This window comes from Mya arenaria, chromosome 9 (assembly GCF_026914265.1).
Source record: "Mya arenaria isolate MELC-2E11 chromosome 9, ASM2691426v1".
In the NCBI taxonomy this organism is placed as follows: Eukaryota; Metazoa; Mollusca; class Bivalvia; order Myida; family Myidae; genus Mya; species Mya arenaria.
Window position 1 is genome coordinate 67,699,787 of NC_069130.1, and position 24,671 is coordinate 67,724,457.

Consider the following 24,671-nt stretch of genomic DNA (forward strand, 5'->3'; position numbering starts at 1 on the left):
GATAGTTGTTAGACTATCACAAAGTCTATTTAAGTCATTTAGCAAGAGCAAAGCTAAAACGTTGACTAGTTTGCTCTCCTCGAAGGTGTGCCTTGTACCTTCTAAAGTTCAATAACACAAAATAAATAAGGTGTGTAAAGTTAATGAGGTTGGGCATGCATACTTCATGGACATATACAACTAAACAATAACCACAACCATGAAAGAGCATAGAGCAATATAATCAGTTTCAAGTATGTGCGCTATTTAAATGCGATAATCTCGGAAACATGAGAAATGCACTTGACACCTTATTGTTCTAAAGGAGCGATATGTACTCATAAGTCTCATCAGAAACTACAACTTCTCTGTACACATAGAGTATTCATATATTTTATTTGTTCGTTTTGCCCAAGATTACCTTGCTTCCCAGAACAATTTCTAAACTAAATTGTCGTTTGTCAAATATTCGTTCTATTTCTATGAGAAAGCTGTCATGAGTTGATGAATTGTCAAATGATGATATTGAAATCATTGTCAGGCTATAGAAAGTAAGAGTGCAAAACAAGCGAATTTGAGAAAACCATATAATATATTCTTTAGATATTTATGAGCGACGAAATAGAAGTGCATACATTTTATGATACTTTAGCAACACTTTGTTTATATCCAGTCTGTATTGTATCTATAGTGTCGAGTTAATGGGACTTGCTTTTGTTTTGGCACCTATTTTCCTTTGGTAATGCATCTTAAAACAACTATATAAGAACTAATTATAATCTATATAAGTATTGCACGATAAATATAGTTTTATAATATGAACAAATATTCTGGTTTTTAATGGGGTGTGAATCCATGCCGGTACATTCAATGACAAAGTAGAAAAATGACAACAAAACATCATGATCACAAAGACCCTTACACAAATAGAATGATAACTTTACCTTTAAACCTTTTGTTGAATCGCGTTACTAACACTATTTAAAATCTTGGACTTCAAAGACAATGTTTGAGCAAATATTGATATTAAAAATTCAACTGGTAAAATATGGAAATGTCTCGGGTATTATTTCAAGCCAAACTAGATTCGAAAATGAATCTTATGATACAACCTGAAGGAAGAGCCTCATAGGTCGGAGGGTAACTTACATTAAGTTGTCTATAGAGTTTGAATCTACTCGCGACACAATGTCTGCCCTAGGGATGCCAGTGCACGTAATAAGGCCCAATAAAATGAGAAGTTTAAGGGGTAAAATAGAATGAGATGCCAATTTTGATAGATAGGAATATTTATACCTTGTCTCTTTGGTAATAAACTGACATTCATAATTTCTCATTTTTTGTCAATGCAGATAATTTTGTAAATATAATCAATTTTATGGGTATAAAATCAGGAATACCTTTGGCAATATTCCCATTGCCTCTTCAAAATTTTAAAGATGCACTTTAAAGTAATAAGTCCATTTTTTTGTTTTATTACAGTTTCTTTGATCGTTTGACTGAAATGAGGAAAAGAAATAAATTATTAGTCGGCGCCCAGAAGGGCGCCGACTATATTTGATATTACTTTAGAAATATTCCAACTTATGGACTAGTTCATGAATTGCAAAACAATGCTTTCAATAGTTTCCACGTTGCATGATAAAATATGAAGTTTAGTATGTTTTATAAAATTTTACACTTTAATTGATAATGAAACCTTAAATTATAATAGCCCTGCTTATCACTTTGAAAATTTTGATTTTAAATACCAACTCAATCATAATAACTCGGTCATCTCCGAGATAGATACAGTCCGAGGTGTTCCGATTGATATCAACTTCCGCCCAAATAGATGAAGGTTACACGGTACTATTACAATATTCTTTATGTTTGTAAACCTCCTACGCAGTTATCTCCCTTGGTGACGGCAAAAATGCCGAGTTTGGAAAAATTAACCTTGAGCTAATTGTTTGTTTTGAAAATGTCATTCGAAAGAATGAACTCCAGATAATTCCCTCGTGATGTATAGTAATTTTATCCCCGTTCTATATACTCATATGAGTGAAATATGTTACAAAAATGTATACAAAATATGAAGCAAGGAATTCACATACCGGTACAAATAAAAGGTGAATTTCATGCTATTGAAATCTATGTATTAGACCATTGACTTCCGAAGAAACGTATGTATATGTTTGTTATAGTTAAGTTTTAACCGGAGGATTAGCTTGGGAAAAAAAACAGAATATCTATAATTCCGGCTATCTGCATGCACGTTTTTCTTCTAATTTCATTGCGCCGACTTGATGCTACGCGATATGTCCGAATGGATAAGAGTATGTTCGAACTAATGAGAAACAAAGACTCCATTATAGGTGTCACTAATGACTTAGGGTGACATTAAATCAATGAGCTGATTGTTCAGAACGTTGCAAACGCCATTAACCTTAACAACTTTGGATATTTTATGAAAACAATGTTTATTTTAATTTTTGAGTACTAATGGAGGTATCTGATGTGATCGAGCATGAACGATAGTGTAACAGTTCACCCTCGGGGTCACGATCAGACCAAGGTAAATAAAGAGACATTTTTTGTTTTAAGAATTGTTGTTGTTGTTGTTGTTGTTGTTTTTGTTGTAAGAATACGTTCTATATATTTGACAACTACTATTACGACTTCTACTACTTCTGCTGCTGTTGCCATAGCCGCCTCAACCGCCGCCGCTGCCGCCGCTGCCGCCGCCCCCACCACCATCTGCCGCTTCTACTGATTCTCATCCCTATACTGCTACTATTATCATTGTTGGTGTTGTTGTTGTTCATTCATTCAATGTTATTAAAAGTAGTATAATTATTTTATTTCTACCATTTTTTATTATTATTATATTTTATTATCAATATGTATATCTCAAGTTAAAATATAGGATCTTATTTTCCCAGACCTGTTAAGCGTATGATATGGAAATAAAAGGTTCCTACCGACTCGACCGCCCAAATCCGTTCAAATGCACATCTAGAAGCACTGTCTTCCTTGTTAGTGCGACTTAATGACATATTTAGGACTTGGTAATATATCTGCCGCTGTATATTCAGCATGATTGGCATAACTCATTTGAACATTCTTTTACATTCGGTAAAAGAGCAGCGTTCATACTAGACACAGTAATGTCTAGAGATTTGCATATCCTTTGTTAGGCTTAGTACGAGCCGTGATTTTAATGAATTATCTTAGACGTTGTGTGTCAATGAGATGAAAGTAGCACTGAATAATCGTATAAACAATTTAAGGAGATAAAAAACAACAACGTAAAATCGTAACTTTTTTGAACGCTTATTTGGTATGAACCAATTTGATAGAGTACATAAGGTTCGTAAAATCAATGCTTCATGTAAACAAGAAATAAAAAAATATTGATTGATAGTCTATGCTGTATGTGTTTCGATTGACAAAAGTCGATTAAAATGCATTTAATAGTATTAATAATAATAATAATAATAATAATAATTATACTACTACTACTACTACTACTACTACTACTACTACTACTACTACTACTACTACTACTACTACTACTACTACTACTACTACTACTACTACTACTACTACTACTTCTACAACTACTACTACTACTACTACTATTACTACTACTACTACTACTACTACTACTACTCCTACTACTACTCCTACTACTACTACTACTACTACTACTACTACTACTACTACTACTACTAATAATAATAATAATAATAATAATTATAATAATTATAATGATAATAAAAATAATGATATTGATTAAAATAATAATAATAATAATAATAATAATAATAATAATAATAATAATAATAATAATAATAATAATAATAATAATAATAACAATAATAATAATAACAATAATAATAATAATAATAATAATGATAATAATAATAATAGAAATAATAATTAAATGATGTTTTGTAATGACATTTGGAGGAAATCAAAGCAAAACAGTGATTTCAAAAGCGCTTTTTTCGTGCAAAATCGGAATAAACGAAAATATGAAAAGTAGTTAATCAACAAAAATGCCTTAACTTGTAGCTTGTCCTAATTAAAATAAAAATTATCATTAAGTAGAAAAACATTTCATGATTAAATTTGAAGAAATTTTGATTTTTCAATTTTACCATTCCAAAGAGAGGCCAGATATAAAATCAAAATAGATTATTAATTAATTTCTTTTATATTAAGTGACTAATTCCTAAACTGCAGTTGCCATTTAACGTAAGATCTGCTTAAACTCACTTTAGGCTAGGTTGATGCCATTTAAAAGCAAAACATTGTGTTTTCACCAAAAATCTTTGTTTTACAAAACTTGAAACTGAAGTGTGAGTAATCCTACGTTTATTGAAACAACAATGTTCGAAATGTTATAACCCTATCAATGCAATTTAAATCAAATTACTCATTTATTCAACAAAATGATTTTCTGAAATATATTTTTTACAATAATCTTGGTAATTAATAGAGAGTTTGAGTTTTCTTAAAAAAAGACAAGGCCTATGCTCGATTAAAAAAAAACTGTCTTTAAAGTGGTAAAAGTTTCAATGCATTAGCACAATTTAGAAGTGTATTATTTTTATTAAAGAATGCAACTTGATGTTTCAATTTGCTTTTTACGAGCAGTATGTGTTTGTCAAGTGTTGCCTGCAAGGGTCGAAAATTTATTTACCTCTTATAAAATCCACGGCCTGTTCGAGTCCGTAGATATCCCTGTCACAATCATCCTTGGCCAGCATGCCCAACTTTATATTTGGCAACACCTCCGGGCTTGAATTGATGTAGTCGAGCGTGAACAACATAGTCTCCAGCGCCTGGATCCCTCCCTGGGACATTATGGGACCACAAGTCAGCTCCTCGCTTCTCTCGTGCACCATGTGTAGGGCACCAAGTGTTATGTCCCCTTCTACTGTTGCAGCAAGGTCCCTTCGGGGCCAAGTATAGTTGCCATGGCGACCGACGAAATGGTGATTCGATTTTTCGCGGGTGAATGAACATGACAAAAACCGAACACAAACTAAGAATAAAAGGTACAATACGTTGACACGGTATAAACCCATTGGCACTTCCAACGAAGACGTGTCTTAAGTATTCTTATATAGTTATTCCCAGTATAATAGTGAATCAGGTATAACCATCGCTCACAATTATGTAAAGATTCATTGATCTCCTGTAAAATATGTTTACTATCAGTAAATACAAATTTACCCACTATTATTTTTATGTACTAGTATGCGTATTATCTTATATTTCTCTAAATTTCTGTGATTGATTCTCGACAATTATTTATCTGTGTTAATTATTTTTGATGAGAAATGTCGCTTTTTTCATTAATATTCGCGAGAGCAAATTTCAATTGCATTCACACAAAAACTAAATTTCAATAACTCCGTCTAAAATTGCTTCATTATTTTCCGTCTAAATGTCGTTTCGACTATTTCGTATTCATTCCCAGCGACAAGTTTAGCCTGAAACTACTTTTCTGCAGCGCCACTGTGCTCAGCGAACTACATAATAAGAAATGAGGAAAATTGTTCGGTCGTGCTTTATTCATAAATGGCTCTCGGTATTGAAACAGCGTTACTCGACATCTCCGAAGCACTTCCTAATGAGTTTCCGCGATCTATTTAGCCGATAGAGCTGGAGTTCATGACAAACAATGTTTAACCATCAGACGCAACTGCACCAAGATTCCTATACATCCAGGATGTGACAAATTAAACATACATTTGGTTATTAATAAATGTTTGCAACATCTTCAATAACGGCGAATAATGCTCTTTTTCTAAATGGAATAGGCGGGATGAAGAGAGGCTACTTCTTACTTTTCCTCTTTTATTGACATATTTATGTGTTTAAGTTGTATTGGACAGAATAAACACTATACAATATGACAACCACATACTCCCATACTCCTTTAGACGATAATTATACAATAGTTCAGTACATCTTTCAGCTTAGTTAAACTTGTTGTTGTTGTGTTTTTCCAATTCTTAGTCAGCAACGTTTATGATTCAAAGTTTGTATCAGCTAAGAGTACACACTTAACAATGAACACCGATAGCCTTAATTCTTTCTCCCAGAAACGGTGTTCAATTTATAAGATTAAAAACTAAATAGGAAATAACGCCTTATCTCATTAATAAGATCAAATGTACTTTGAATTGTGGTAAAATGCAGTTCATCAAACTCAGCTTAGATGGAAGAAAAGCAAACGCAACGCCTCTGCGCTTAGGTATGATTTAATATATGAGATTAACTGTCAGTCAATGGAAAGCTATTTCTTGTCTCCAAATTGCGTCTTTAAAAGATGTGACCTTTAAAGTAACAAAGAGATACGAAGCTAACGGCATCTAAAATGACAACATAGGTATGTATATTTATGACACAAACACTGTTTAGAATAATAATTTCTAAGTTAGGATGATACATTTATTTATAACAAGATATTTGATACACAAAATTTCGTCTCAGTATTTTAATACAGTGAAATAAAATGAAAAAAAAAGGAAAACGAACTATACTAAACGCCTGTAATGCGGCTGGAAAGGACATTTGAATTTCAATTTACGTTTTATCATAAAAATGCTTGCATGTTAATGGTAAATCGTCATCGGAAGTTTAACTAGGATGAGAAGCATTTATGAATATCGAATGATGGGTGGTTTAACGACTGAGTTAACAAACCTTTATTTGAAAGTGTACATTTTTTTGTAACTGTTGTGGCGTCCAATTAAAACATTCATTAAATGACCCAATAAAACAGGAAAACGTTGTCGATCTGTTAGAAGGGATCCTTTATTTCGATTTATGAACTATACGAAAAACATAATCTAGAGCACGACACCAAAGGATACATATAAGACAACTGTAATGTTGTGACAGCATTTCTGTTTCACTCAGTTTTTCTTCGCCAAAACAAGTGTGAAGTGTTGGTTTCCGAAATGTAGATAACAAGATTTGAAGATTGTGTCCATCATTTCCTATTCATTTCTAAATTGATGGCACTGGAAGCTAGCACTGTTAGGTCTCACGTTTCCCTGGTAATGAGATATATTTTGCATGAAACGTTTACAGATGAATGGCCGGTCTGATTTACTGCCAAGAAGTATAAAGTAAGACATGTTTTACTTAGCCAAAAAACAACAACAGAGTTTTCGTTCGAAGTAACTTGATTAAACGGTAAAAAATAGTAATGCCATTTAAAAAAAATAAAAGTCAAATTTTGATTGAACAATAAGGGAGTTGATTTGTTTGGTTATACACATAAAATACCTTTGTGAATAAAGACGGTGACAGTTATTAATGTGGAAGAATTTAACATGATGCAAAACGAACTTGTTAAGAAATATAGACGTTATTGAAGTTGAATGTGTATTGATTATAAATGTCTCTGTGTAGTTTATTAGAAATAGTCAACACACATGTTTAGTGTGCGGCCATATACACACACGTATTTAACGATTTCAAAGAAGCCGTTTAGACCTTGCAAACATTCCTCAATGGCGCGAATGTTAAATTGCGTTTGTGAAACTAGATTATAACTTCAAAATTGCCTGACGTGAATACTTTAAGCTCATAGAAGAAAGGTTGCATCAAACATATAGCGGCTTGTGTTGTGTGAATCTGTCTATACATCAATCTGTTGAAATGACTACATTATTATCTCCAGGAGAGGATACCAGACATATTGAGGTTGTCTATGAGTCTTACACATGGTCTGGGTCTGGTCTGGATTGACAGTTTCAATATGCTTCTATTCATTCATTAATACTTTGCAAAGCATTAAACAGCAATTCAAAAATGTAAAAACAAACACTATTTCTGTTCATCTAGGTGAATGCTATATTGTAAACGGACACAAGACCTATGTGTTCAGTCAGTTGTGTCCCATTGGATTGTCATACACATTTTGATCCTATATCTGTTATCGTTTTCAGGTACTGCTAGTGTTAAAAATCTAAAGGTGATGAAACAGGGATGTCTATTCAAACAGAATCGGAAAGAAATTGAAGTCATCACTCTCTTTCTAGCTCAAAACTGGCGAAAACACATATTTGAACATCATACCCGCTCTTAAACACGAAACTTAAAAGTTAATAGATTTAGACATTTCTTTTAAAAGTATTGCATTTTTCATTAATGCCATTTCTTCTTCGACACATGAATATTTGTTTAATTTATAATTATGTTAAGTAATAAAACCAAATAAGCTAATTCCGGTCTAATGTATTTACATATTGGTATGTGTTAAGGGTTTACGCTGTAAAGGTCATTTCTATCATATTTACACCTCAAAACTTTATTCCTTAAATGAACAGCGTTTCAGCAATTATGCTTATCATCCGATTAACGCAACATCTACGGATATGTTCGGATCGCGAAGCATCTTGACGATTGTTTATTTTGTTATTGTTCGTATTGTGAAAGCAGGCACTGAAAAACATAAATCAGCATGTTAGAAAGTGTATATTTATGATATGTTAAATGTATTATTGGCATCAGTGTTTCAATTTTACGCTTTAATGTGATTTGAAGTGATTGATTTTCCCGCGTTTTTGAGACGTCATTTGATAAACTGTTTCAGGTTACGATCGGGTCGTTCTAATTACCAAATGGGTGAGAAATAATTACTTTAAGGTTTTCTTCAATGAAATGAAGTATTTTTGTAACAATTTTTGAATGAAATAATGAACCGTTGGTGTACATATAAGTAATGAATTGCGGGATTGGTGTCACTATCGGGGATATGAACGCAATTGTGCTGATTTAAGTACGCGTGGGGTCACTTTAACCAGCCAAACTGTGTTCATACCCTGATCATGACATCAATCCCGCAATTAATTCCTTAATAACTTAACATTATTATATTTTTGATAATTCTTATTATTCGTTGCGGCATGCTTTTTCTCGAGAATGTTACAAGTTCAATTCAATATTTAAGTAAAAAAATAAGTACAAATTTTGGGTCTCGTGAACGATAAAACATTATTTCTGTCTTAACAAGTTTTATCCTCAGATATGACAGCTTTATTTAGGGAGATTAAAAGCTTACGGAAATTGAGAATCAAAGGCGCGTTTTAAGACAATTGAGTGTGTGAGTTCAATAAAGTATCTATTTGTAAAGCTGAATTGATATTGGCGTGTAACTAATTCTAATACTAAATGTGCTTACGTGACACTAGTGGAATAAGGGGCTAAAATTGTCCAGGGAAACATTTTTCATATCAACATCTGAGAGGAAAATAAAAAGCATACAACAAAAAGGCACCATTCCATAAAAAAAAACAAGATTGTCTTGTTGAATGACCCCAAACACTCAAACTGCATTAGATATTTTCGGGTGAATTTTGTGTTATCGCCCTTTGACTTTGTACATAAAGTGCATATTATTATTCTTGCCTTGATGTTATCACCAGACGGTGATGATCGCACGGATTTCTGTCTAATTGGTACTGTAGCTCGACAGTAGGAGTAGACGTACATGGCACAAAAAGATTTCCAATTGCCTTCAAGATGGCTGAATTGGCACCACAAAGATTGTCGAAATCTTCGAAACTGCTGGAGGGATCCTTTTTAAACTTAAGAAGGATGACAAACAAGTCTAGTAACACATGAGTATGGGATTTCTTTCCTCGGGAAATTTGGAGCCCTTTCAAGTTTCTACACAGAGTGTACTTTGCGTAATATTTATAATATGATTCCATTGATGTATTTCTATAGAGGCTCACTTCTTAAACATCATCAGTAGATGTGAGTTCTACTTGACCTAGCGGGCAACATCAAAGAAAGATGAAGCAAAGATGCGTTAAGGGTTATGTTCAAAACCAAGTGAAGCATACAATTTTAAGAAAAAGTACTTAACGGGTCGTTTATCTTTATTGCATTTATGTTCATTATTATTATAAGTATTATAAGTAGAAGTATAATTAAAAAAGTTACCATTTGATACTCAATTAATGAACTCGTTACTACTAACTATCACATTGTTTGATGTTGAAATGATATCATTCGTTCTTCCATACCTTAAAAGGTATGTACAAGCTGGTGTTTTAGCCACTAGGAGCCGATTAGCCTGTACACAGTGGTTAAATACACGCGGGTTAAAAGCTTGAACCATTCGGAAATAAATCGAGAAGTAATTTCAATTTATCAGTTAAACTACAGTTCTGACTTTACTCTTGGGAATCTGAATTATTTATGTAATATTACATTTGCACTGGCAAACAGTTTAACTTGGTAATACAAAATACTCGTTGGAACACTACAATAACGCAAACTGTCCCGGCAATCATCCGAGGTTGTTTTTGATAGAAAATAGCAGACTATTACCAAATGAGCATGGACATGACAGTATTAGTATGACATTTGGCAGTGTTCAATCCTTCCGGGATTTATGTTTATTACCACATATAATGAATAACGAGATGTATTTTGTCAATGCTCCTTAATCACATCATTTCCCAAACTGTGCTGTATACCAACCTAAGACACAATTGTTTTAATATTCTTTAGATAAGTTGTTCGATAATTGGTAATCACACTAGTATATACTACAATTATATTAATCATCCCCTGTAGCTGATGTTTTCTTCGAGCGTACTAGTGCAAGATAAAGATTAATGCCTGCCATGCTGTTATGGATATTGTCCCGGGCTGCAGACCTACACTATCTAGGTTTTATCCTGGGTCATGTGAAATATTTTTTTTCATTTTTTATTGCATTTATAAAGAATAGTTTCATGTCTTAAAGTATAACCTTGGTGTGTTTTTATATTCTTTTAGACGTTTCGATTTTGTTTTTAAACTGTACTCTTAAATGTCCCAAATAAATATAGATGTACACTTGAAACTTGTATGGCGATAACGTATGTAATGTTTACCTTAAAAACATGAGGGACACCTTTGTCCGTGAACCGTCAAGTGGTGAAAAGAAACGCGCCGTATCGCTTGTTAGCTTCTTAATTACCGATCTTGATATCTTACTTCTCAATGTAAGTAAAGGTGTTTCAATACAACGTATAGTCATCGACTCGATACAAAGAATGGCATTAAGGGCCAAAATTAATAGGTAATATTGTATGTCTAAGTGAACTATTTAAGCAAGCGTGATAATAAATGGGCTTTTTACAATGAAAACATGCTGGCGTATTGAGCCTCGAGCAAATTTTACGAAGGAAGTTTTAGTTAAATAAATATTTATTCACCGAACTGATATAGAATTTAAATAACTTCAGGAGTCAGAATGTGCAAAAATGTTTTGTGCATCTGTGATCAATGCTTTAAATTTCAGAATGTTATAAAAGCTATAGCTATTTTTGTAACCAGGAATTCAGTTTAACATAAGTTAAAGTATTTTTTTTAACATATTGCCAAGAACCCACAAAGCAATGTCGATTAAATAGTCTGAAGCCGAGTATAGTAGTCATGGCCACGAAATAAAAAAATAAGAAATCAACCATGTCGCCTATATGCAAGCGTAGTTTTGCGTTTGGTGCAAAAGTATTTTTAACAAACCTCTGACTAAGTATCACCTTGTTCACTCTAAAATAAACATGTTACAAAGGTTATGTAAAACATTATTCCTTCCAACTTTGTATTGAGAAAGATCCTTAAATAACTTTTTACTCAAGACAGCATGTGTCTATTAAATCAAACATACATCCTCATCCCAGTGCAACAATTCAGTAACTGCACGTAGTAATAGAAGCAAATATTGAGTATTCGCAATGGTTGACGACATATTCCCGCCTTGGTCTCAATCTTAAATACTATATAATTACAATAATGCTTTACATAACATTTACTTTGAAATAATATTTTTTTTATTTTATATAAAAGGCACATTTTGATCAATGACGCCCGATCGTCGGACGCAGCTCATTTTAATAAGCAATTAATTACTGACCGAGCCTTAATTATAGCATGAAACAGTTTATCATAGTGCTATATATTTCTTAAATTATAAACAGGACGGGTATTTTGGAGAAGCACATAGAAAAGCGCTTGACTTTCTTGGAAGTCTTGGAGATCTATTGTATAACACTGCAGACTTTCTTCGAAAGAGAATTTACATTTTCAACGATGAGATATGATTTTTTTCTAAATATAAGCAATTTGAGTATCAATTATGATACATTTGTATTGCTAAAAATGGTTTCGTGGTAACAGCCGTTTTTGTTGTATGTACATTTAAAGTGTTGAATTGCGTAGTACGTCACTATGAGCTAGTCCATATATATACAAAAAGCTACAGAAAATCATGTCGTTGTCATTTCACAAAAAGAGAATATTTTTTAAAGAGAAGATAAGATATTGTTCTAGCTATACAACAATTGACTTATAATAAATGAATCATATTGAACACAGACCTATGCCTGTATAAGTTGAACATATATATTAGATGTTTGGATATAGGTGTAATGCATTACATCAAGAGACACGTGTCTCTCATAAATATATGATTGTCCTTCAATATTGTGCCTTCATACAGGATCTTTGTTAACGCATGTTCATATAATATATATTGTGGTATAACCTTCAATACAGCGATTAAGTAACAAATGATACGAAAAAAACGCTCGTTAATATTTTCAAAATATTTACAATGCTGTGCGAGTTAAGTGTAATTCTTGAGACAAACATTGGTCTACAAAATGAGCAAAAAAAGATAGCCTACGGGATTTTGGACACAGCTGAAATAATTGATATTGCGTAACTTAAAACAGTCACAAGAGTCGTATTTTCGAATACCATGATCTTGTGCATTTCCCTGTTTTGGCGGATGTTACTGCTATGCTCTTCTTCCAAATTTCAGACGATATCAATGCATTTAGAAGCAGAATGGGGTTTGTAAATGTAGTTATATATTTGAAGCATAGATGGTCGACAGAGTCGCATGTTTGTATGGATCATGAGACGTCTTTACTTCTACTGACTTAAATATTTCTTCATTATATATTATTGTATATTCAACGTTGAATGGCATTGACATCATCCACACTTAAATATTAATGTCTGCATATCAACGCATATTATTTGGATAATCAAAAAGCAATATTTCGTTTGTTCACGTTGGTGAATTTAACACCCTTTCTTGAGAGTCAATATTTAAGAGCAAATTGAGCACGCACATGTACACGATCACACACACACACGCGCGCGAAAAAGAGAACGTTTTATCCGAGTATTTACTTACTTTGTGAGTGTAAAATAAAACATATTTATGGTATAATATGTAACGAATACCGATTTAATTCGATATCATTCAGCAAAATAGTGCAACAAAATTCATCACTCGTTCAATATATCGACCTTAAACAAACAAGCAACATGTTAAAACGAGAGTTATGCTTCCACAAAAAAACAATACAATGACCTTGTCTCGCTGCTCCGTATGTAAAACATAAATGGATATAAAAAGGACTTTCAAATAAAAAAAAACAGTCTGCTACATTAACATGTAGTCAGTATCACAATTTTGTCGACGTGTTTCCATTGTTGTAAGTTTCATCTTGTTCAAACGCTGTGTTCGATACACCACTTAGCTTTATATCATTTGGGGACGCATTTGGGCTCTTCTCCTGATCTGAAATAAACCATAAATGAGAGACTGTAGATTTAAACAGCAATCATATGGTTACTACCTGGACGACCCCTGCTGTCAAATGTTTGGCTATGAACAAGGATAACAAAATAACTAACTAAACTTGCAACACACGCGATCATACAAGAGCAAATTGTATTTAAAACATCATTATAAACATACTGCGGTAAATGCATTGGAACAGTCAGTGAAAGGAAAAGGGTCATTGGAGATGAATCCGGTTTACGAGATACCAATCTCGCATTTGTTTTTTCGAATCAAAAAAGGTTTGTCTATAAAATAACATTCTCTACGCCAAAACATATATCTTTATAAACGATATGAAATAAGCTATTTCCTGAATAAGGACTCATCATATAATTGATGACCCATATTTAAATTATTCGTTCATTTGATATGAAACCAAAGACTTAACGAAACCTTATAGTAGAAACTTCAAAGCAGAACACTGTTTCACTGACCGGACGCTGCCGGACGCTACGGTATGAACCAATATTGAGGTAAGACAGCTAAACTGGCATTTAAAGGATTTTAAGGCAGTGGGTATAATCCTTCCTTAATAAAGTATTAATAACTCTGAAATTGGTTGCATTAAAAAAAATCTCAACCCTATATATTCCGATCTACATCAACATACCATATTCATTTTGACTTCCTGTTTCACTTTCAGACAATGAATAGTTGTCCTGCTCATTCAACGATGTTTTGGAAGAGAGAAAAGCACTGTCCATTCGCGCAAAAGTTCCCGCCAAATCTTCTGATTTCACTGGAGGCCATGCGCTTGCCATTTGAAGATCTTCCTCAACAGTTTCGTACCTATATTATTGTTACAAGAATATTTTTAAATATGTATAAATATGAGGTAATTTTTATATCAGAAACCCGCAGTTGAATATTACTTTGATTCATCGACACCTTTTTAATCATTATGATAGTTTGCTCCAGCGTCCCATAAACATGCCACCATTTAATTTCAATAGTATTCTGAAATAAATGTACGCATTATACATACGATTGTGTTTTAAACGTTTCTGCTATATGGCAAAGCACAAAATATACACGGCATTGCTTTGTTGAAACCCAAAAATATATGCGCCCTGTACACACAAGCATCTCTACATCTATTCTGACCATTGCTTATATCCGTCAAAGTAGTCAGACGTTTGTTTATGGCCCTGACATTCTTTTCTTGTATGAAATCGGACCTGAATGCACTTTTTGGAGACCATTACATTTAAAAATATACTACTAATTCGAATGATAATAAGATTAGCAAAAATTCATTGTTTGTTCAGAAGTAACACCACTCCCATTGTTATGGGTTTGGTAATTGCCATATGGCTGGGAAATGCCTTTCTTAGTTTCAATCCGCATAGCAAATGCATTCTTCTGATATACTAACATCATAAGCGCTACTAAAACCATTTATTGTCAATTTTTGTCAGTACCTCATTCACAGCAACAATATACTTGCAAATGGTGTTTTCTCGTTCAATACAGTGAACATCTGTTATACTAAATTGATCAGCCTTAATTTCTTACTATTTTTTCATCATTTGTCAATGTCAGACACATAGACATGTTTGGTTAAATTGCATTGACAAAAAAATAATTCTTAATACAATGACTAACGTTCTTTCTTCTTTACACAATCCAAACATTGCTCCGTGTATATAAGATAAACTACATAAAAATGAATTAACGTTTTCGTTTATCCACCAATTTTTACAACATATTCCTGTTCTGTAGATGAAGGCCTGACAAATGGTTCCAATAACGAAGTTTACATCTGATATCAGTTTAAAAAGAACGTTATGAAGAACCCACGTACACAAGTATATATTTATAAACTGAAGAGTTTGCACTTAAATAGATAATAGTTCTAGAAGAGGTTTGAGTCAAATTGTATAAAACCAGTTACGTTTATGGTTTTGTCCAATCAAACGATATCAAAATGTTGATTGGTCAATATTTATCAAATGACCCCTACTTACCAACTAAATCGATTTAGAGAGTCAACTAGCCAAAAACTAACCTCTGGACAACTTATCAATGTTGATACAATTCGCTGACTGATTTTCTTAGACATTTTCAAATGACATAATTGTTTATGTTTTAAACCAAAACAACATATGTGTCCATACTTAAGCTTAGATCCTGGAATACATTTGTCGAGTTTGCTTTGTAGAGTGACTGACACATAATGGCTATCGAGGATGTATTCCTGCAAATATAATGGTTAATGCATGACAACTCTCATATCAATATATAACTTGTTGTAGCACTGTACCCCAGTACATTGAAGACTATCTCTGACAAAGATCATAAATAACATAACTTTACTCACAAGTTCTGCATCATTACATTATTTCAAGACTCGTAGAGAATAACCATGCATTTGATTTCAGTCGTTCCAAAAATTATTATAAAAAATAAATGTTTTATTCGAATATACGGTTAACACCTTCGAAATGACGGTATTAGTTCATAACTTTACCTCGAGTAGCATGCATAATAAGAGATTGATTCCTGCAACACCCAAAAACAGTAGCCTGTATGGAATACTTGATGGCAACATCAACTAAAAAGAAAACAACAAAAAGTGAAACAGTAAGATCAGTTAGTAAAATCAATTGGAACTTCTTACAATTTACAGACAAGATCATGTTCATGTAATATGTATTTGTAATACAAGGAACAAAGTCAAGATATAAAGTTGAAAATATCTGCAATACAGCAGTAAGTACTATAGGGACAAATCCGGTAAAATATAGTGTATAAAACATACTTTTCTGCTGTTATATATTGCTGAACGAGTCAAACGCAAAACAGACGAACTCTTAGTTCTATAAAAACTGCAACCTGCTTTTAGTTTAAAGATATCATTCAAAAGTAACCAGTATGATCATAGTGCACAGGGCCAGCGAGCGTCTTATGCCACCCCTGCTATGGCCACCCCCCTCCCCTTTCATTTAAGAATGTTTTTACCAAAAATGCAAACATATTCCAAGCTTATGAATAATCATGGGGCGAACTGTTACTAGTACTAAACCACCATAATTACATTTGTATATACTATATAATTCTATAATCTTTGAAAAGTGTAATGACTTGCCCCTGTAATTCCCTATATATGCCGAGATGTCCATGTTCAAGAGGCCATTATTTTGTCAAACTTGGTGTTAGTGGAATGGCATGTTTTATGCATTTCGCAAAACGTAGGTAAAAGTGTACATTGTCTTAAAGACTGATAGCACCTCTCCAAAGATAGCCCAACATTGTTGAGTTTTGTTGAGATATTACAAAGTTAAGGCTTTGTTGGTAAAAACAAACAGGGAAGGGGTAGACTATACCAATAACGACATAACAGCGCACCCTGCCCACTTTGCCAAAGCGTACAGATATATAATTATAGTTGTTTGTATGACTGAAAAGTACCTCAAAGAATTCAGCGACCGGGTCTGTTGGATAAATGTTGATCCACGCAGTTATTCCAATGCAGATAAATAAGTTGACCAAGAAGAAATCTAAAACAAACCACTGTGTGTATGAAGTCATGAATATGTTTTACGTATTTATAATCAATTTCATGATACATAAAGTTTACGGTGTAACATTTATATCTCAATTTGTAAAAGGAAGAACTAGAAAACTTAACGTATTATCATTATCACGGTTATTTTTAGTAATAGATAGGATTCCATTTATCAAACGTTTTAACAGTTTTCAGAAAATGAACCTGAGTAATAATAAACTTGTATGACTCCACGACATTTTAAAAAAACAAAAAAACAATAATAAACTATAATAACATTTCAGTACAGAAATACTCACAGTTGGTGAACATGGATTTCCTGTACGGTTTGCCCTTGGAGAAGACAATGGCCAGTATGATATATTGATAGGAGGAGCTGATGTATACGGCGGTATTCTCGTAACTCATGTAGTCATAATCCTCCTCCGGGTCGTCCACATACTCAATATACCTGGAAAACGGTGGTAACATTTTGAGAGAGTACAGCGAAACTTTAGAATTTGGAAGGTGTGCGAAACATGGCTTTAGCGTGGTTATGAATATTTAAATCGTCAAAAGATCCGCTATTTCCTGACATGTTAAACCACGTGTGTTAAGCTCAATAATTCAGAAAAAAAACATCAGATCGCCTAATCTAATGATTTTCTGACAGACTGATGTAGACTTCCTTTTTTATCAATTCTAAGCAATACAACAAACATTAATAATTTTCTGAACTGCCTTTAATGTTTTAATGTACATGACTACAGGAACGATATATTCATACCAGGGCTCTCGCTTAATGATGAAGTAGAAGAAGACCTGTACTGCTATAATAATTGCCATCTGGAGGGTGAGAGACAGGACAGGAGCCAGGCTGGTCAGCCTTACAAGCGGCGGGACCTTGTGGAGACGGTGGTAGGCATGCGTGCGTCCGACTGTAAGAAAATAATTGTATATATGCAGTTTAAATAAAACTGGTTATTCAGCTACATTGTGTGAAGAGCTGTTAACAATTGAAGTAGATTTAAATCATGCTCTAAACAATGTATCAGGCAGGGATAACCCCCACGACATCTTGATTAAGTTCTGGATATCTCTAACTCTATTGGTTTATTGTGACATTCTCCGTGATAAAGGGAACATGTAATATGTTACAGAGTTAGTAGGTGACCCGATATGGGATATACGGGACAAAGGAAACCATATCGGGTGAAGGCGAAGCTCGAACCGGAATATGGTTTCCTGCGCCCCGTATGTCACGTATATGTCATGTTGACAACCTGTTCACATGTTTAAATGTTTCATTTATTCATCGGAATAGCAAAAAAAACGCAATTTCGGTACAATGTAAATTTGGTGACCCAATATGGAAAAATGTGGTGTCACCGCGTGACCAGTCCTGGACCAATGTCATTGCGTCATTTATGTTGGAGGCGTGATATAGACAAATAACTTAAAAAGCTGATCGCCAACTAAATGTTTCAATTCAATGTATTCTTATTAAAACATACAACAGTACAATCACGTATTTAGTTTTCCAAGCGAGGTAATAAAGCCTAAACAATACGTACATGTAATACTTAGAGTCGTCAACAGGAACAAGTCGATATACAGGAACTCGTAGTCAGTAAGGTTCACTCCCACCTACAATGATGTACGAAATCTCAAACACAAACAAATTTATGCAAAATGTACGAAGTACTTGGAGGTCAATAATAATATCTTAGCAAAGTATTGTTATATTAAAGAAATTATATTTTAGGCTGGACATATCAGTATGTTTTGTTTCAGATATTATTGTTCATGTTGTATGGTTTGGTAGATATTTTGTTATAGAGAAATAACATGTATTTTTTTAAACGGGTTTGCCATTATAATGTGTAGATATAGGGTTATTTAACTTACCACATTTAAATAAATGTTTACTTGACATTTTCCAGAAAATGCCGAGACGTCATTTTTCTGAAGGGAGTATTTGACCCGTTGTGATTTGGCCGTTTGAGATTGGGACGTTTTATTTATCATTTTATTATAGGGAGGCGTTTTCGCTGTCACGCGCGATTGTGAAGAAAAAATGTCAACGTCAAAGAAGCTAGAAAGGAGGACATCTCTGCTAACTAATTCTATGAAATGATACAATTAATTTATACTTGGTCAATTATTCATTACAGGTTTGTGTTATTGGTTTTCTTGTTCCAATGTGTCATGGATTTTTCATCATTCGTACTCTTTCTGCTTCAAACAATTTCTTCTGTGAATCTTTACGGACTGACATTTACCATTTTATTCTCTGCACTTTATGTAACATTGCATTTTGTTATCACAGCCTAACAGTCTGCAGTATTAGAAGTGGAAGCTGAGTAGAGAGAGGTTTTGGGTTACATTTACCCATGTAAGTAAGGAGAGATTATTTTAGTCTTGTTTTATTCAAACACTTGATTATACTATGTTTCTAGGATATAATTGTGTATAATGTTTTAGATATGTATTGACTGTTTTAATACAAATGAGACACGAGCTGGGGCGAACAACTTACCCAGTACAAAAGGAGCACTGACACAAACTGTGTGAGGCTGTAACATGCCATATACTTGAAGATTCCAAAACTGGTGACAAGGGCCGCTCTACCTTCTCTAAAAGTCGAACAAAGTCATAACCTTTCTTGCATCTAATTGAACGGCGACTAAGGAGATAACTGAATGTAAACTAAACATACTTCAAATTTATTATGACAACGATTACATGGAGATTTAAATTTACGCATTGATCTTGAAACGCAACGGTACATCAATTAAATAAATTAAATTAAAGTATCGTTCTCAATACTCAGTTCATATTTTAGGGGTTTCTTTCAATAAGCATCTTAGTTGATCTAAGCTGTTAAAACTCTCGAAACTAAGACATTAAGCGTATTTCATTTAACAAATGAAAACGCACAAGAGAACTTTAAAAACACTTTAGTTGAACATGTGTGACTCTTAAACATATTTCAGACTACTAGTACTTCATTTATGACTAAGGTTCTTTACTGAAACGACTTTTCGGATAATCCCAAAAGTTATTGCCTCTCCATATGGGTCCTAACCTGATAGTTGTAGGTACACATGAGATGTTTGGCGTCTTTGAAGTAAACGGAGAGGCAACAGACGCCTCTGCCTCCGACAGGGATATGCCAGCATGCGCCGTCTTAAGAGCGCCACAGTCATTCGCCCCGTCCCCACACATACCAACGTAATAGCTGAATAGACACATGGCGGATATATAAACGTAAACATTTCTAAAAAGGTTTTTCAAATTAATCCAATCATAGGTGGTATAGTACGTCACGCAAGTAATTATCTGATTTCTAGTTGAAAACATTTCATACAATGAAATGAATTGTGTATTAAGTAATTAAGTAAAAAGTTCATAAATGCAATGTTACAGAAATCATTACTTTATCTCAATTTTAAATAATTGCTAGTCAATCATTTTAAGTTTGCAGAATCTTCACAATCTGCAATTCACTATCTGTTCTTCAAGAAATATACTAGCAATCGACAACGTGCTGAAATTTGTTAATTCGTATATAACGCAGCTCTAATCAAATCGGAGTGCAATATTGAGTTTAAAAATAAAGCCTTTAACGTCAAATGTTATCTATGATAAGGAATAGGGGAATGTGAACATACAATACTACTCCATCCAATGAAGCATACCCACCCTAAATCCTGTAGACATTCAACAAGTTGTGCCTTTTGATCTGGCGACATGCGAGCAAATATCGTTCCTCGTACAACAATCTACAACAGGCACAAAAACTAAACTAGTGATGATGTATGGTGTTCGTTGTAGTTTAATACATACACTCGAAACCCGTTAAGTTTGATTAACTGATAATGTCGAACTTATTTCCCGGTCACATTTCTAGATAAAACATTTCCACTTCTGTCGATTTGTTTATCTCGAATATAAGCTAAATTGAAGTCATAATTTAATCCCTGCGGTCGAATGTCACACATTTGCTTCATCTTTAATGTCGAATTGCAGGTCGACTTGAAGATGCGGAATTTTCATGACGGCTTGTGGCATGTTGCTAGGTTAGCGCGCCTGTATACACTTAAATGTGATTCATGGAATGTGTTATGCAACAAACAATAAACATTTTATTGACTTAAAGACCACCGTGTATTATTTCGAAACGTGCATCATTTCTTATTTTTAACTGTTATATGATAAGCATAATCACCTTGTCAATTAATTCTGGAAAACTTTCTCTGAGCAAACTCCAAGACTTGCCAGTTACCGCGAAGTGATATTTCTTTCCTGTGCCAAGCTCTGCATCTCTCAGCTCCATCGGTAACTGTAAGGATTGAGTGTCATCTTAAAACTTTAAGCTATTCTTACAATAAAGGGGTTTTGTTTAATTTAATTTGAAGTTTCGTAAAAGTACATAACAGTACCGATAAGAAAATAAAAGAAATGCAAAAGGCATACCACCACCGAAAAAGATTCAGGCGACCCTCACAATTTGGTTTCAAAGTTTGATTCATGTTTTGATTTACCCTGTTTTTCGATACTTAGGTTTAAATGAATACTATTATTACAGTCTTTAATATCAATGACAATATTCCTAAAATGCTAAACAATTTATGATTCTCAATAATAACAACTAACTCAGAGTCTAAAGCAACATATAATTTGAACATATAAGTACCATATCGAATTGCTTCTCCTTGTGCATTCGATTTGCCTTTTTATCAGTCCGTGGATCCGTGTACACATATTCCACGTGTGCTTGTTCCATGACGTCACCATTTGCGTTGTACTGCGCCGGGAACACCTGCACGAGGATGATTTTCTCGTTCTCCTCCGCGAAGAAACATTCACGAGCAACGCTCAGAGCCGTTAACATATTGTCACCTAAAATGTAAGTTTAATTGTCGCATAATAAGTTGTTGCAAACAGTTTTTATCAATGGACGTAGGGCTAGTTTCATCATTAATAACTATTGCTTCTTCAATATACTAAAATATATGCGACAGTATTAAGGATTGGCATCAGCACTTTCAGCATTATCTGCTGTATTTGGAGGTTATATTCTAACATTTAAATTAATATTTCACTTCAGACTACGAAAACCGTACGCCGGAATTCAAGCTTATTTTAGTGCTCTGGTCATAATACTGCAATAGATGAAAAGATAAGAATACCATGCTTCAAAAACACAGAACATTTTATTAACAATACCCGTGACCATGATCGGCCTAATGTTAGCGTCCTTCAGGTCTCTGATAACGGGTGTGGTCTCCGGCTTCAAGCGGTTCTCCATAACTATAAGGCCAAGGAAGGTTAAACCTCTCTCAACCTGCTCCCTGCAACACAAATAGTTGATGATTTAAAAAAATGAAAAAAAAGATAAATGCGTTTATATTTATTAACTGAAACTAATACTGTCAAACAAATATATTATTCATTAAAATGTATTTGTATTCTGTGTTCGATGTATTGTGACAGTCCTTGTGCATTTATTAGGCCTACGTGCATTGTAAAATGTTTCAGTACTAGGTTTGTCTCTTTATATGTGATTCAGATAAATACAAAGAGTACATATGTTTAAAACACACACTGACGTCATACAGGTAACATATGTAAAACAGACGATATTACAATATAAAAGATGGACGTAGACGGTACGAGTAAGCCTCGTTTAAACGTCTTTTACAGTTGAAACTGTACCTCTCTATTCTCTGCAGTTTAGGGTACTTGAGCTTTTCTGGAAGAGGTTTGTAGGCAAGAGCAAGCACACGAAACCCGTGCCTCGTGTAGCTCATCAAGATATCGTGGAAATCGTCGGGAACTGAAAACAAATGAACAAAATTCGATTGCCTGCATATACCCAAAGCAATTTATAATTGACTTCTTGGGGATCAGATATTTTCGGATTCTTCGGGATCACTAGAAATAACTTAATTACAGCAAGCGCTGCACCAACAATTACATGGACAGTTTCAAAGTATCGTTTAATGTTTTATTCTTATTTAGAGATATAATTTATCAATAATTGTTTGTACAATATGCCTCGTCTAAATGTTCATGTCTTGATCATGAATAGTGTAACTGTAACAATTGAAGCTCATCAATTAGATGCAACAACGTTATGACATTTTTTTTATACTTTTGTATAAGTAAATGCATGTTATACCAGTGTCTGTGACGCATAGTGAGGCAATCATTTCTGGAGCACCCTTCGTGAATATTTCAAAATGTTCGGCCCCCAATCGCCGTACGATTACCGACATACGCTGTAGGCTCGATGAAAACGTAAACTGGCGAACTATGCCGACCTCTTCCGAGTTCACCTATGTATATAAATATTTAATACTATTCATAACTATGTGCGTAATCCTATTAGGGTCATTGCGATCCCTTATTTCGTTTTATTAATTGCCAAATGAAAAACGCGACATTTGTTTGCTACTATTTCGCATTTTGGAAAACTCATGTTGTTGTTTTTATTTTCTATTCGATAGAAATAGATTCGTGTTTTGGCATTTACTTCGCTTCTTTTTTATAGATCTGTCTGGAGAAGAAGACGTGATTTTTTTTGTTAAATCGGCGCATTTTTTTATTGACTACGGAAAGCTTTTACATTATATTGTACTGTACAAATTGACAGAAGATGCGACATTTAACAAAGAAATATCGCAGTATTTGCCATGGATATTTCAGAATTCGCGGGACGGAATAGCGATGGTACTTTTTGGAATCCGTAACTATTATTGTATTATGTTCACTCGTTTATTTTATGTCGGAAAAAAACTCATTGAGCTAATGTTTCTTGTTAACACATCCCCGACTTTAAATTTGATTCTTGTATCTTGTATCTTATATCTTATTTACTACCTTATTTGAGCGCCAGTGGTAAACAACTTGAGGGTCCACGTTTTTAATAGACGAACAAAATATTGATAGAAAAACGCTTGCAGTGAACATTATCTGCATACTAAGTCAAATCTATTTAATCAAAAATTTACTGATTATGTTATAAAACTAAACAATACCACGTTTCCACTGGTCAGATCTGCGGACTGCACAAGTGAGGACGATTTCGGATAGACGATAGTTGGACAGATCATGTCAAAGTTTGACCCCTCTTCCATCGTGGGTTCCTTCAATTCCTATAAGCAACATTAATACTATGTGACTTTCTTTTGTCCCTTAATATAACGTTATATCCAAAAGCCAAAACTCATTATTCGATATGTTGAGTATGTTTAAGTACACGGGTTCGTTTCGACATACCCAACACATTTGCTGTTTCCAATGCAGTAGCAAAAACATGTATTGATATATAATCTGGTCGATCTGTTTTATTTGTACCTTTTGTTTCTCTGTTTCTCTGTGTCATTGTCTTTACCTTTTAGACAGATTCTTTGCTTAAAAATACTAACAACTGTTATAAACACTGTAATGTTCATCGAATAATTAATATATCAACCCCTACTCGAATGTTATTTATTATTACATAAACATAAGTCACGTTTATCTATCGCGAGTCCTAAAGTTGTT

At 33.7% G+C, this 24,671-nt stretch overlaps 2 protein-coding genes across 5 annotated transcripts in view; both read right to left on the minus strand.

Annotated features, from left to right (window-relative positions):
• The window catches only part of LOC128246299 (metabotropic glutamate receptor 3-like), a 61,763-nt gene extending 56,175 nt beyond the window's left edge, over positions 1 to 5,588 (minus strand). Inside the window, 2 exon segments of the mRNA XM_052964491.1 lie at positions 4,670 to 5,014; positions 5,582 to 5,588. Coding sequence (XP_052820451.1) covers positions 4,670 to 5,014; positions 5,582 to 5,588 — 352 coding nt within the window.
• Positions 5,589 to 12,411: 6,823 nt separating this feature from the next.
• The window catches only part of LOC128203575 (polyamine-transporting ATPase 13A3-like), a 30,247-nt gene continuing 17,987 nt past the window's right edge, over positions 12,412 to 24,671 (minus strand). For all 4 annotated transcript variants that reach the window (XM_052905049.1, XM_052905051.1, XM_052905050.1 and 1 more), the window contains 17 exons: positions 24,164 to 24,280; positions 23,305 to 23,461; positions 22,839 to 22,959; positions 22,350 to 22,474; positions 21,817 to 22,022; positions 21,349 to 21,462; positions 20,823 to 20,902; positions 20,206 to 20,358; positions 19,657 to 19,753; positions 18,692 to 18,764; positions 17,905 to 18,055; positions 17,438 to 17,589; positions 17,042 to 17,130; positions 16,101 to 16,184; positions 15,748 to 15,827; positions 14,241 to 14,419; positions 12,412 to 13,585 (listed from right to left, as the gene is read on the minus strand). In XM_052905049.1, coding sequence (XP_052761009.1) covers positions 13,470 to 13,585; positions 14,241 to 14,419; positions 15,748 to 15,827; positions 16,101 to 16,184; positions 17,042 to 17,130; positions 17,438 to 17,589; positions 17,905 to 18,055; positions 18,692 to 18,764; positions 19,657 to 19,753; positions 20,206 to 20,358; positions 20,823 to 20,902; positions 21,349 to 21,462; positions 21,817 to 22,022; positions 22,350 to 22,474; positions 22,839 to 22,959; positions 23,305 to 23,461; positions 24,164 to 24,280 — 2,094 coding nt within the window. In that variant the 3' untranslated portion in view covers positions 12,412 to 13,469. The remainder of the gene's footprint in view (positions 13,586 to 14,240; positions 14,420 to 15,747; positions 15,828 to 16,100; positions 16,185 to 17,041; positions 17,131 to 17,437; positions 17,590 to 17,904; positions 18,056 to 18,691; positions 18,765 to 19,656; positions 19,754 to 20,205; positions 20,359 to 20,822; positions 20,903 to 21,348; positions 21,463 to 21,816; positions 22,023 to 22,349; positions 22,475 to 22,838; positions 22,960 to 23,304; positions 23,462 to 24,163; positions 24,281 to 24,671) is intronic.